Source organism: Pelecanus crispus, chromosome 1 (assembly GCF_030463565.1).
Source record: "Pelecanus crispus isolate bPelCri1 chromosome 1, bPelCri1.pri, whole genome shotgun sequence".
In the NCBI taxonomy this organism is placed as follows: Eukaryota; Metazoa; Chordata; class Aves; order Pelecaniformes; family Pelecanidae; genus Pelecanus; species Pelecanus crispus.
Genome location: NC_134643.1, coordinates 28617533 through 28633029, shown reverse-complemented (window position 1 = coordinate 28633029; position 15497 = coordinate 28617533). Strand labels below are relative to the sequence as shown.

The window sequence follows — 15497 nt, the reverse complement described above, 5'->3', positions numbered from 1 at the left end:
TACATTGTCAGAATGCCCCTCTTAAAAATAGCATCTAATGTTGCTAGTGTCCCCAAGTATTTTATACCTCTGCCCAGAAACTGTGATCAACAGATGTAAGCCTGTTGGTACTACCGTACAGTCAATACTAGCTGGGAAAAGTACAATCATCTATTTCCGTGTCTAGACTCCTTCCCCCTACCAAAAGATCTGATGAACAAGCCTCAACACTTATATTCAAAAGCCACTCCTCCAAACTCACAGAACTCACACATTTACGATGCTTTTGACTTCTCCCTAACGCGGACAAGAGCAGGGAAAAGATATATGGATGTAGCCCAAATGAACACAGTACTTTGGTAAATGTAATTTTGCATCTGATTTTTTACATTTAGTCCTGCTGTCCTGATGTTTCATCAACATAATAAAATAAGTCTTTCTGTCCTGAGTTCATAGTGCTAGAATAAAAAACTCTCTGAAAGGCAGGAAGTATAACATAGTGTAACATCACAAGGTATTTTTTGCTCTGAAGTGGATCAAAGATGTTGATTCAATCAGTATTAAATTTCCTGATTTTCTTGCCCCAGCCATAAAATGCACTGTAGTGCATTAACTTTTCCCAGGCTATTTACCTTTACTGAAATGTACTGTTTGTCATTTGGCATGGTTAACTATCATACAATGATAATATCAAGGTCTTTGAAATTATCATGTGGCAGTGCAGACTTACTATCTTATCAGTAGCAATAAATATCTTGCTAAAATTGAGGTGTTACACAATTGCTTTATCCTGACTATGCAACCTGAAAAATTTCCTCCTTCCATTATCATCTTCTCAAGAGGGCAAAACAGATCAAAACTTTCAGCATGAAACCACTTTTGATACTCCTCAAAACTGCCCTGAATGTAAGCATAAGTGAGCATATGTAGGCAGCTTAATACCAGACCTGAGCAGTGATTATATTTTCATGTATATGCATTCATGTACATGACAGTATGCTTCAATCTCAACTTTAAATCTGTAAAAAAGACAGACAAAGGTCTAGTTCTTATAATACTACTCATCCTAAGAAAAAAAAAAAAACAAACACGAAGACTTTCTGAAGACTTTTCTTTAAACGTACACAAAATTCATAACCATGTTAAAACAGAAGCACTGAAAACTTGGTCATTGGCCACATTCAACTGTGCTAGAAATTAAGAGTGAGGTAAAAAAAAGCCACACAAACAAAATCAAACCTCCACATATCCCATACAGAACAAGAGACAAAGAGCTAATGTCAAAATAAAGGAGGTTTCAGTCATTCACCTATTTGTACCTTCTTCTAACAAAGAGCTACTGGCATGAAACATCAACTCAAAACACTCTCCTTACTAGTAAAGCCATTAGGTTTCTTTTACTCTACGTAAACAAGAACTTGGAGGATGTCATCACTAAAATCCCTATTTACTAAACAACCTATGACATGTAATCCTAGCAGCAGTAATTTAGTTATCAGTTGGTCATGCCTTTTCTTTCTGCCTATAATGAAATCACAGCTTAACATTAATAAAACCAGTATACCTTTAAGAAAGCACTGCAGGTTAGAAGAGGTTTTAAAAAAACAGACTGCTTAAATATTTCCAGGCCTTACAAAAGGATAAGATATATAATTTACATTTTGGAGCAAGAGGGAGGTGAATGATACAAGACAACCAGAACAATTTCTCAATGTAGCATTCACTTAAATGAAGCACTCGGGCTACAGTAGCTCTACAAAGACTATACAGAGCAGGTCTTACAATGCCTTCTTGTTTCACCTAGCCATTCCCTTACTTCTTGCTTGTCTTTCAGAACTCTTCAGTTAGCACTTATGCTTTGACATGCTATATTCTCATTAACAAAACTGTTTTTACAGCCATCAGTATTCAGTTCCCAATTTTGATTTAGCAAAAATATCGGCAGTTACTCTATCTCCTCAGTACTCTACCCTATTGCAAAGAAACCATCTACCTACCCACTCCTAAACCCATCTTCTTTCTTAGACTGCATTTCAAAATCAGTTTATGTCTCACTAGTCCTTCCCTACTCCACGCACACTGCATGACTTAGACAAAAAAATTTGCATGTTTCTGTGTATCACCTCCAGATGACATGAAATAAAAAAAGCTTACTGGTTGTCCTGACAGCCCAACAGAGCAAGGATAAATACCAAACACTACCTACATCAAAGTTAAATATTCTGCTTTGCATTCACACACATTCCAGTTGCAGGCGGACAAAAGAGCTTTCTAAAATCATTCCGGTTCTCAAGTGCTGAGACAGCCAAATAATGTGAAGCTTAGTTCTTAACACCTGTGGTAAGCTGATCACACAGGAAGTACTCTCACAATAATCTCAACCCAGTGACAGTTCTGATGTCCTCCCACAAAACATCCTGCTTGCTCTAATGAAATGGGTGAAGAGGGACTGCAGTGACATATAGAGGGTCTGTTTTGATCCCTGATCTTCACAGAACCTGGTTTGATGTGTTTCATCCCCTGTTTCAGAACACAGTGGAAGAAGCCCATGAGAAGCAACAGCTGCTGCCCGAGCAGTTGTAATGACGGAGTGATAAGCACCGATGTCAAATACTGGAAAGGAAAAAAGGAAGCACGAAGATTTTTGAAAAATCCAGACCTTGTCATCTAACTTCTACTTTTGTTTGGTACAAATATGACATTTTTGATTGTCACTTAATTTATCTTTTCATTTGAGAAAGATTACTGTTGCAAAAGTGAAAAAAACCACAACTGGACACTGTATCTGACGTATGCAAGCATAACTCATACGTTAGCACAAGGTCTTAGGAAACAAAGAGATAGCAAATAAATATTTGTATATAAAGACCAACTATGCATAACTTACTCTAAGTTTATAAATAAAGATTTGCCCTTAAAATTCCCATCTCTTGTGTCAGAATCCAAACTTCCCCCCCGCCCCCCCGCCAAAGTTTAGCCAAAGGCCTTTCCAAACGTAAACCTGCAGCTTTGCACTCTGGCTTACATTTTCAAACACCCAGGACAAAATTTAATAATGTAAAGACTTCCTCCATTTTTTAAAGCAGGATGTTTACCCTAACACCCAGCTATCTGATGGCAACAATATGTAATTATTGCAGTCTGTAGCTTTCTCTTATGAACAATTTTTAGCGTCTCTGATAAGAATAAATGAATGGCATTTAAATTTGGTACCAGACATCAGTGGCACATCAGCACAACGATGTTTCCTTCTTGTCTATCAGTACTATGCTCACAGTGAGGTTCAGGGCCCCGAGTAATTGAATTCTATTAATGGGAAACAACAGGCCTCCAATTCTGTTCTTTTTAGAGGGCTACACAGTCCACATATCTCAGTTAATGTGGTGAAAGAGCTGTGGTATTAAAAAAAAAAAAAAAAAGAATTTCAGTTAGTTGAAAAACAAGCAGTTTCAATTTGACCCAGACAATATTTTTTTCCAGCAGAGGGAGGACAGTTTATCCTGGGTCAGCCCAGAATTTCTTCCTTTTTGATGCAAAAAGAAACATTGCATCAGACTATGCAACTACAGACATCTCACAATGCACTGCTTCAGACTGCTGAGTCACAAAGTAGTAATTAAAGAAACAAGCTGTTACTTGTTTTTAAAAGGAGATTAAATCTCCTTTTAATCTGGATTATTCCAGATTGCACTGGAATAAATGTATTTTATTTACAGAGAAGTTTTCTTTTTCCATAGGAGGCTGTCTGTGAAAGGAATACAGCTAGATACCCACAAAAAAGCTCAAAAGGAGGACATGAATTTAAATAAAGAATTAATTGATTTAACTTATATCCTTATACAGAAGAGGCAATATGATTTGGGAGAAGCAGAAGACATGTTTCTTGCCCTTATACTGCAGTCTACCAAAGTATTAATATTAGCTTTTGTCTTAAATTTGTATCTTGTTTGGCTGAGGAACATAGTTAAATTTGATAAAACTGATTATAGTCTTATTTACTCAGATGGATCACTGCACTAGGAGAAATAAATATCTGGACACTAATCTTTCCTTATACAGACAGCAGAGAAGTTACAAAAAGCTAATGAAGCACACATCATCTTAACCAACAACAGCTATGTCTATGAAGATGTCTCTGTATATTAATATTCAATTTTATGCTGTAATCACAGACATGGGGTTTTTGGTACCTGCAAGTAAGGTTAGGGTCAGCATTCCTTGATAGAAGCAGTTCTACCGTCTTCAAGATGTTTTCCTCTGAAGCATGCGCAGTACATGCTGCCATCAGCACAGTGTACTTATCTGTTTTGAAACTTGCAGTTAGAGAATTACATACGTAAATGTAAATACCATGCTAATCCAGAAGTTCCTTTAAAAGCCTTTACATTTGCTAGAGTTGTTAATTGGGTTCCGATACTCCAAGATATTTAGAAAAGGGTAAGAAACTTGTTTTCCTCCCAGTGAAAGTCACTAGAATTATCAGGTAAGGTAAAGGCATCTGAGAAGGGAAGATACTCGGAAAGATCAGAATGAATGGCAGTAGTAAAGCATCTATTCCTACTCAAGTTTAGGATACTTCTTAGGTACCCCCAAAAAATAGTAGGAGCTTAACTATAGATGCTTGTTTCTCAAATCTTGTTCCACGCCAGTAGATTCACTTCCTGTTCCTCCCCACCTCTCCCCAAAATACAGTCAAGGGAAGAAATAGCTTACAGGAAGTTAACTGCAGTGGATAAAAAACGCACATGAAATGTATTGCAAACACAGAACAACATGAGTTTTAGGAAGAACAGAGGCCCATACAAAGGACAGTTGAAGTAACAAGGCTTTATCATAGGGCTTAAGGAGAAGCAAGTAAGTTTACTAAACTAGACTTACTGTGGTGCAGTAGTGGCGGGAGGACAATTAAAAGTATGTTTTCAGATGTGGATTTAAAGAACATCTACACAGTCCATAAAGATTCATCAGGAGGAACCAGTGTATTTGCTCCAGCTCTGAAGCCAGCTGGGTGTTACATGCCACCTTTGCTCACAAATCAGAATTGTACACCTCTGCTGTTTGCCCACAGAACACGGGAGATCTTTCCCATGGTTCCCCTAGAGAGATGTGGGAAGCTTCACACCTCAAGGACCTTAGTGAGTTAGTTGGCCCTACAGTCAATTAGAAGACTGTCATTTGAATAACTGCCCATTTTGCTCGTTGCACAACTTGTTCACAAGTTCAAACACGCCTTTAACAATTTGTTTTAACAAGGATAATTTTAGTTGTACCTACTTCAGACCATACTATGAAGCGTTACAATGTATTTTCTAACTTTTTTGTAGAAATTTTGAGACTATGTATATATTAACACCTTTATTCTTCAACTGAAGACAGATTTTATATTTAAACATGAGAAGTTTGTTATGTACTTTACCCCACTCTGCTCTACTTACTTTATTTCTCATCACTTCTTGTCCCCCACCCCTCCAACCAAGGACCTTAGTTTTGCATCTAAATTAATCTGTTTTTTTAATATACTATCTTTTAATTTTCAGCTACCTCATGTAGACAATCTAACACACATAAATCAGTATGTTAAATCAAAAATTAAGTTTCAGAGAGTCACTTAAACTCCTGAACAGTAAGCAATTAACATTTCAGTAAATTACTTGATACACTACAGACTTTTACTTGAAATGTTTAACCTGGTTATCAATTACAACATGAATGGAAAGATGGCAGGACTTTGAACAAAGGTAGTGATAAGCACCATTAATCTGGGAATGAAAGTTAGGAGGAACCTGTAGTTATATTTGTATTCAGTAATTCAGGTAACGATAATGAGTAGGAAATTAATTTGTTAGCCTACCTATAGCTCATACATGTGAGCAAGAGAAGAAGGGGAAGAAACACCTTAGAATTCTCAGGTTTCTCTTTTGCAGAGAAAAACTGGTACGAGACCGAAAAAAAAGACTAGTTTATGTTCAGCCTAGCTGAAAAACCCGGAAGAGCCAGTGAATTTACTCCTCAAAGATGCTCCATTCTGATCCCACCACAGTTAATGCTACATTAGTTCCTTGTGCTTCACGACTACTGAAAAAGGGTAAAATTAAGTAACCACTTACAAAGAATGACAGTGATTAACACTATAGCTATTATTAGGATTATAAGCATTATAGGATAATTAGTACAGGATCACTTACGTGATTGCCTGCTGATGTAAAAAAAGCAGCAGGACTGGTGACATTTAGTACCACTTTGGGATGGCACAGCTTTACTGAAAACACATGGCGTGACCTGAAGCAGAGACTTGAAGACTGTTCCTGGCCGGACAGTACCCTGCTACACATATGCCCTAGCTACTGTTTCCCTACACAGACTAACAGGGAAACAAGCCGAGAAACCCGATCCTAGCAAGGTGCCACTTAGGGCAAACACAGTCGGTCACACACTGGAAAAATGCCATGCATGTTGGTTAACTGGTCAGCCGAAACTGCTGCCCATAGCAGTTTCTGCCCCATTTATAGCTCTCTACAGCCATAAACAACGAACAGGTATAAGTTGTAGGCAGCCACATGGAAGTTCTCTGAAGTTGGCAACAAGGACAATAATTCGAAGGCACGATTGCTTTTGGTGCAGGCAATCTACTCTAATCTTGTATTCTGATCAGCTGCTAAAAAGTTCAAGAAAATTTTCAGAGCCAGATTTGTACCGTCTGCATTTCAGTCTACTACTATTACAAATATTGGCAAGTTACCGGAAAATAAGATCACCGATTTTATGTACTTGGCAGTATCGTGTATCACAACAGCTTCTTCTGTATTGCAATGTCTTTTCTTGAACTTGGATAAACCTTCCAACACAATGAAAGAGAAGGAAAATAACCACAGTGTAAGTAGGAAAAAGTTGTTATTACGCCATAAAAATTGGCACAGGAACTGATATTACCTAGAAGCTCCACTGAACTCTTGCAGAAAAAGGTGATCTAGGAACATACTGAAGAATAGTTTTCACTTAATAGAAAAACTGTGCTTTAGTTTTAGAGAAGTCCATATTCGTTTCCCACAAACTGGAGAGCTATTCCCGTTGTTCGGGATTCTAGCTGGTTTCTGCACGTACATAATTCATAACAGGATCAAATAAAGGAAGTTTTAACTCTACAACTTTATCCTAGAATTTTTGAACAATTATTTCCAAACACCCTTTATAAAAAAGTACTTGGGGATTGGGAGGTTGAGGGGAAAGACAGAACAGGAGAGAAAGAGCAAGAAAACCCATCAGCTGAATCCAGATCAGTTCCAAGAACATAATTTTTACTTTAAAACTACTACTTTCACTTCAAAACTGTGAAAGCTAGACTAGGTCCCACTTCCATTGTGAACTTTGATGGTTTTTCCCTATATATGTAAAAAGAGAATAAGGATAGGACAATATCTGGTTCTGAGCATTACTGGCCCCTATCTTTCAGTCACATCTTACCTATTTCAAAACATGCATTAGCACCTCTGTCCAGAAGAAGACGCACTACTGCAAAATCAGCCACACTGGCAGCACACATCAGGGGAGTCCATCCAAACTGAAAGCCAGATTCTATGCTTATACCTGTCAAAATTTAAGATACTAAAATCATAAAACCGCACCACAATAAACATGCATTTTATAAACCTTACTCTTTATGTGTATCATTATAAAGGTTACACACTATTTGCGTTTATCCTAGGGAAAGAAGTCTCATACCATTTTCATTTTTTTAATACACCTTTATCTAGGATACCAGAAAACAACTTTTAGAACTGACACCATAGCAGCTCAGTTCTCAATCCAAGAAGTTAAGCACCACAGAAAGACTACATTTTAAAAAAAGGTAAGTAATAAATTTAGCTGTAAAAATAATTTCAGAGAAGTGCACGGAATCTCTGTTTTCTCCACTTACCTGCAATAGCTTTCCTCAATCAAAATGAAAAATTTTGATTCTTGCCAAGCCAAGTGGACTGCTGTGGAAGCAACTTGCTTGTCAGACTACTGAGATCATATTGACTAGGGTTTTCCTGCTTCACAGCCCCTTTTATTCCCTGTCTTGCAAGACAGTTAACTAGCAGATACCAGTTTTGCGTTTAGTACTAACAAAATATTATCTCAGTAGAAAGAAGAAATAGAAGGTTAGGCAAGATTCAGTCACAATCACCAGATTTGTTTGTTACTCTTTATAAGAGCCACATATTCCTTTGTGGCTAGAAGTAAGCTTGCCAGACATTCCTCCCAAATTCACCAAGAACCAAGTACCAGAGTGAGATCCTCATCTGACAACTTTCAAATAACAATTTGTATACATTTTTGCAATAAGAGTAATCATCTTTCCTTCAATCCTTCCTCAAATACTACTTCCTCTATAACAGTTTCCATCAGCTGGTTCCATATTAGTCCAACAGTGATTATGGATAATCAAAAATACTTCTTTACAAGAGACAGCTCTGAAAAAAACCAAAAGTCCTAAGAAATTTGTGACAGTTGAGCTACATGCATACCTTTTCATGTAAAATATGTATTTACTTTCCCTGCCTTGGTAATTTGTCAAAGATGTGCTCAGTGTAGTAACATAAAGTCATTAAAGCTGAGGTCACTGCTCTGGGATTGATTCTTTAACTGTTTCAGATCACTAGAGTTGTAGAAGTGATCGGTAAAGAGGTAATATCCAATGAAAACCAGGTGTTGAAGCACTCACTCTAACACCTCTAACACCTGCAAACCACAGAATTTATGGTCAAATCTTCTTAGTAATGCATACATACTAGCTGCAATCCTTCATGTCACAACACACCAGTTTGTCTGCAGTATACAAAATATTTCATTGAAGCCCACAGTCAAGTTCTACAAGGGGAGCCAGCAAGCATCCCTTAGCAGTCATACCTGAACTTCCTTGTAGACAAGTCTCTTCAAGAATTTAGAAAGTCTGATATCCAACAGCCCACTGAAGTAACACTAGGAAAGGAATAACAGAAAGCTGGCACTCTGTCAGCCTTAAGAAGTCCCTTTTCCTCTTAAGAAAAGCAGTCCGTGCAACTAGAGCTCCAACCTAGAGCTTTTTATTTTAATACCTGTCTGAATAATAGACAAAAGATCTACTTGATAGGCATTTAGAGACCCTTGGGAAGGTATTTTCCTCACTGCTTTCTTTACACGTATAGCAGACAGTATGTGCCACGATGCTAGTGCTTTTTCTAAGTCCTAGACGTAGAATGGTCTTTTTGGCAATTGTCCTGGTTTCAGCTGGGATAGAGTTAATTTTCTTCCTAGTAGCAGGCACAGTGCTGTGTTTTGGATTTAGTAGGACAAGAATGTTGATAACACGCTGATGTTTTTAGTTGTTGCTAAGTACTGCTTATGCTAGTCAAGGACTTTGCAGCTTCCCATGCTCTGCCAGGTGCACAAGAAACTGGGAGGGGGCACAGCCAGAAGAGTTGATCCAAACTGACCAAAGGGCTATTCCATACCATATGACGTCATGCTCAGTATATAAACTGGGGGGGGTTGGCCGGGGAGCAGCGACCGCTGCTCGGGAACTGTCTGGGTATCGGTCGTCGGGTGGTGAGCAATTGCATTGTGCATCACTTGCTTTGTATATTATTATTATTATATTGTTATTATTATCATTACTATTTTACTTTATTTCAATTATTAAACTGTTCTTATCTCAACTCAGGAGTGTTTCTCACTCTTACTCCTCCAATTCTCTCCCCCATCCCATCGGGGTAGGGGGAGTGAGCGAGTGGCTGCGTGGTGCTGAGTTGCTGGCTGGGGCTAAACCACGACAGCAATGAAATGTCAAAGCTCTGTTACAGCCTGTTTGTCCTGCATGATCTCCTGCCATCTATGTAGTGACTGCCTTGAAGTACCACACAGTGCAAAAGTCACAATGCAAACCAGCTAGTCTCAGAGGAAGACAAAGCAAGGACAACTGTCATGTTGCTTCATGGCTGCATGCTTATAGAAGTTGACTGAACCAGAAATGTCTCCCCTTGGTTACTACTCAGACTCTCTCATTACACGAGCTGTTCTTCTGTAAGCAGCGTTAGTTTAGCATTTAAAATGGCCCTTAAGAAGCCTTATAAGGCAACAGCGAAGCCCAGAAGAAAATTTTTAGTGAAAAATCAGGCCAGATCCAACAGCCAGAGAGAGGCGAGGCTGCCACAGCTCCACACCCCCAGGTCCAACCAGTATCAATGCAGGGCGTGTATTCCCAGCAGGCACACACACCCCCCACCAGCCACACCAATCAACACAAGCAGATAGAGCATTCATGTGAACACAGACAGCGCCAACGGTCTCATCCTGCTCCCCTCTGGGATAGATGTATCTCCTCCAGCTGCTGGCATCATGGACACACGGGCCTCTGACCCCTGGTCCCACTCCTGTGGCTGGCACATCCTTTCACTCGCTCCAGTCTCTACCGTCACTGGCACCCAGGCACAAGGGCCCTATGACAGCCCTGGGAGTCCCTTCCTCTCAGTCCATAATTTTGATTCCTGCCCACTCTTGGGCATCTCTGCTCCTCTGGGCTTGTGGAGATGGGCCTGTGATGGGCTGATGGCTTCCATGACAGGCCTGGGAGGAGCTGGGCCACAGTATTATTCAGGCTCCCCCACCTGCCGTTGCCCCTCTGAGTTCCTTTGTGGGCATGAACAGAGGAGCTTTCCAGCCACATAACCTCACAAATTATGCCTAGGAGGCAGAGCAGATACAACATTCTTTCTTACAATCTGAGTTAACTACAGCTATCCTCCTCTTTAATCAGGAATGGTGAGAAATACGTTCTGGCCCTAGATGTGCTCTACAGCAGAAACTATATGAAGCATGTGAATACTGGTGAAGCAAAGGAACAGCAAAGGAAGAATGATGTTCTTCCTGTGTTTAGTACAGTTTCTCCGGTACCTCTTTCAGATATTTTGTTGACTGTGGCTAATAACAGTTATAGTAGAAAGGCTGTTCTTATACAGAAAAATGTAACCTCAAATTCAAAAAGGTTAACAAGGTAATGCCTGAAGAACTACGATCAATCTCCACACAGAGCTTTTTATGCTAAATAATTCCATGTTTGACACCAAAAATAATGAGGTCTTGAAAGGCTTTCACTTAATTTAAGAACAGCTGCTAATATTAGAATCCATTCACATTCAGACCCAATTTATCTGAGGGAAAAATTCTAAAACGCTTGATTCTAGAAGACTTCTCTCTAATAGAAGTATTGATTTCTTTTAAGTCTGTCAGCACTTTGTGTTGTGGTTCCACAGTACCTTAAAGCTGAGTTAAATCAGAGCTCTGATGTCTCCCACTGCTGGGCCAGCTATGGTTCTCATCTGACTCAGGGTTCAGTCTTAAACTGGCTGAAAAATTATTCACACACACACCCTCTCACACCCTCCCATAGTTTACTACTACTTTAATTCCCTGAGCTGGCTCACAAAAGATCAGATGAGCTCCAGCACTCATGCAAAGCTAGGAGTGGAACAGACTGCTGAATGAAAATAGGAAAGAGGATTTGACTGTAGCTGTATCTTTGATCAGCCTAAACTGTCATTAACTTTCAATTTCATTTGAGGAAAACAAACATATGAATTACATGGTGTTAAGTATTTTACTCCCAAAGCAAACCAAAACGCCCGTGTCATCTTTGAACCTGCTACTTGCTTGCATTACTTTTTGTGATGTGCACTTCAGAAACTTGTTCTTAGTATGTTGCCATTTACAGGAGGAGTAAGAGAGGACATTGTGCTTGTCCATCTCCTAAAGGTGCTCTGTGAAACTGCCTCAACACCAAAGATTCTTAAAGCAATGGCTAAGCAAGCCAGAAAGCAAGCCAGAAGACAACATGTTCGCGCTCTACCTGAAAGAAGGGTCACAACTGTTGCTAGGAAATCCACTTCCAACACAAACCTTGAGTTTGGTTGAGGCTGGTAGTGAGCCTCCTACAAGCTCTACTGAACATACACTAAAGGCAACTTTGGAGACAAAGATTTAATCTGAGTGAGCACCGATCCTCTGAAGGACAATGTTACCTTTCTTCAGAAACACCTCCCTGTTAGAGAGGCATAGTGTTCTACTGCTCTGCAGCACAATACTGGATGGGTCAAAATTTGTTGTTCATCGTATTTTCAGGAAATTATAGATTCTCTTGTGATACTGCCTGGTGCATTTCAGAGGACAGGACACTAGACTACAGGAATCTTTGGCTTGACCTTGTGCTCTTACAGACACCCATCATCATCTTCCAACAGCACAGAACTGCTGATTATGTGGCAGGCATCGACATGGAGAGTGAACTACTGCTGTTTGAAAGACAAGCAATTAAAAATGGATGGCTGTTAGAAAACAATTAAGCAATCTGATGCACAGACATCACTAAAAACTCTACCTATAAATAAGAACGTATTTTCTTAAATCAAGACAGAAGATGTATTTCACTCAGTATTACACATATGTGTTTCAGCCTGTGCAATAGTTTTTACTTAATTTAAAAAAAACCATTCCCCACTGTGGTGAGAAACAGTCTTCTAAAAAAGCAAGTAATGTCATTGTTTTAAAACTCAGAAAAACCCATTGCTAACTAGGAAACTACTTTCTTCCAGCCATAAGACAGATTTTCCTCAGAGAACAAGCTCTTGGGTACTATATTCTGCTTGCTTGCTGAAGCAGAACTTCCTGACAATTATCACTAGGCAGGTCAACTCAGCTATGCAGTTTTTGATTGCCCTGGATGCTTCAATAAGTGATCCAATCCTCCTAACACTGAATAACAGAAACACATTACAGAGAAATACTGAGTAACAGAACAGGGAGAAAGGCTTTTAGTGTTCAGACAAACTACTTTTTAGTGACAAATGCCACATAAACCCTATTAGACCTTTCAGAATCACAAAATCTTTGTCCAGCTGATGTTGCCAGGGCAGCGGTATTACACAGGGCACATACCAGAAACTTAACAGTGCTGTGAGCGAAGAAAAAAAACGGAATTTTCAAACTGGGGGAGCATTAAAACAAAGAAGCCAGCCTCCCTTCTCTGCCGCCCCCCCCAGCAACCTTCCACACCAAAGTAAGACCACCCACTGAATTCTCACTCTCAATTTAAACCCCCTCAAATTCAGTATTTGTAATTGATATTTTCAGGTTAAAGATGCATCTGAAAACAAAGAAACACCTTATTTCATAGTTCACACATTACAGTTTTCTCAATTTTTAGGGCTCCTGCCTGACAAAATAAATATAAATTAGAAGGAATTTGCTGGAATACAGCATGCTGAGTCACTGAAAAAGTAATTTCATCTTTAAAATTAGAGTTTATATCCTGTATTGGCAACATTCACATATTCCTACATGCACCCGACACATTATTTTGAAACAAGAAACTTCGAAGCTTTAGAAATCTTGCCAAGTTCAATTAAAAATATTCAACTTCATAACTGACTTTCCTCACCTGAGTTTAAGAGTTCTTCGATTAATGACACATCACCACGAAACAGAGCCTTCTTTAACACTTCATTCTTGTCTGCCTGCAACATTTGATCCAACTCCTAGATAAGCAAAGAAACCAAAACCTAGTAACTGTTTTAAGGTGAAAACTACAGCTTGATATCAGCACTAATGATCTCTGTAAGGACAAAGGGGGGGGGGGGGGGGGGGTGACAGCAAGGTAAGACTTTCCTTCTTCCACCTCTGTAGACCTGCTTAGGCTCACCTGTAAAACCTAAGTTTTAAAATTAACTTTTCAGAAAGAAGATATTTATATTTTTGGAGAGTGGAACCTTTCTCAACAGACCTGCTAACCTTGAGTGCTGCTCTCAGTTTTTCTTAATGGTATTTGGTTTCAGGTAAGACTCCTTTCCACCTTTTGGTGCTAGAAAAACGTTGCAACACGTTTCTTTACCTTTTTTGTACATTTCACATGTTGCAAAGCATGACATTAAAAAATATATCTAATATGATCAGACAGAAAAGTTATAGTTTGGGGCAACATAGCTCAATGACTAGCTGTCTGGCTTAATCCAGCATGAATCCACTGCTGGAAAGGGTTATCATTCCTCTTTCCTCCTAACTCTTTTGGTAGCAGAGATATTTGGGTTGCTGCATCATAAATGATTTGGCTGAAAAATGCCCTGACCAAAAGACTAGTTTATGCATCAGAGAGTTGCCTGATTCATGTTCCTTTCAGAAGCATCACAGATTTGTTCTATACTAAAGGTGCAGATGCAGCTGAAGATTGCTGCTGGCAATATCTAGATTATACAAAACACTTACATACACCAGTAAGTTGAGGACTACTCATTAGTCCTTTGCAGACAGCAGTGGGTATGGAAAGAAGAGAAGTCATATTTCATGATAATTTTTGAAGTCATCACATGAGAACTCAGAATTACACAGTTTTCTCCAGTACACTGTAGTCTATCTTTGAACAACTTCTGTAAAGATTTGAATAGGTGCTTAGTGTCTAGAAAACCAAAAGTGAGAAACAGCCAATATAATAATTTAGCCCTATTTTTGTTCTACTCGGCCAACAACTTCCAAATAACGCATCTCTTTGGATGGGAACCTCAATTTAAAGGCCAGGGCCACTGAAAACCTGACTATAACCTTTAGTAAGAGCACTGCAAGTATCCAGTTACTTCCATTTTCCAATTCCAGCCATGAGACAAAGGGCTAAAAAGCCTTGCAGAATCTCCCTCTGCCTCACACTACCAGATGCATCACACTTACCAGATACAATAAAATCACACGAGTCTTCATGTTAGCAACAAACAGACTCAGAAAATTAAGATATAAACTAGCTTTATAGGCCTATCCTCGCTTTCAAGTTTATTCGCACGTTGAAATAGTGACTAGGGTCTGTTGTTAAAGGGGAGAAAAGCGTTTAAAAGACGCCTTCAAGATTTCACGCAGCAAGACAAACCGCCCCAAATTTAGGTTTTATATACCCCTGGATTAAGGGTACACCACCACGACCCTGCTAGGAAATACCCTCAGAGGAGGCGCCAGCCGCAGCCCCTCCCGAGGCCGCCCTCCTCAGTGAGGCCCGCCGAGCCCCTCACTGCGGCTTCAGCCCGACGCCGCCCCGCACCCTGAGACCGCCCGGCCGCAGGCCCCAGCTGGAGGCCGCCGGCGGCGGAGAGGCTCAGCCCCACCTGCGGCTCCCGCCGCACGACGCCGATATCCCAGCCGTCGTCGTCGCTGTCGCTGTCGCCGTCCTCGTCGCCCCCGGCCGCGACGCGGGATCCCCAGGGCAGGGCGGCCATGGCGACCCGCTCCGCCCGCGCGCGCGGGGCCGGCAGGTCACGTGGGGGGGGGGGGGGGCTGTAACGGCCCGGCCGCGTGCTGGCTGCGTCGCGCCCCGCCGAGGGGCGGCGGTGGGGCCCTCACGGCGCCTCGGGGCCCCTCACGGTGCGGCGGGCGGGCGGGCGGCCCCCCCCTCCGGAGCAGCCGCGCTTTGTGAGGGGAAGGCGGTAGCCCCCTCCGGGCTGCTGATGGCGTTACAGCGGCAGGGGAAGGAA

General features: G+C 40.6%; 1 protein-coding gene across 1 annotated transcript in view; it reads right to left on the bottom strand.

Moving 5' to 3' along the window:
- Positions 1-15242, bottom strand: part of ASZ1 (ankyrin repeat, SAM and basic leucine zipper domain containing 1) — a 44281-nt gene extending 29039 nt beyond the window's left edge. The window contains exons 1-4 of the mRNA XM_075727559.1: positions 15132-15242; positions 13430-13526; positions 7441-7563; positions 4170-4281 (exon numbers count right to left, since the gene is read on the bottom strand). Coding sequence (XP_075583674.1) covers positions 4170-4281; positions 7441-7563; positions 13430-13526; positions 15132-15242 — 443 coding nt within the window. The remainder of the gene's footprint in view (positions 1-4169; positions 4282-7440; positions 7564-13429; positions 13527-15131) is intronic.
- Positions 15243-15497: the final 255 nt, after the last annotated feature.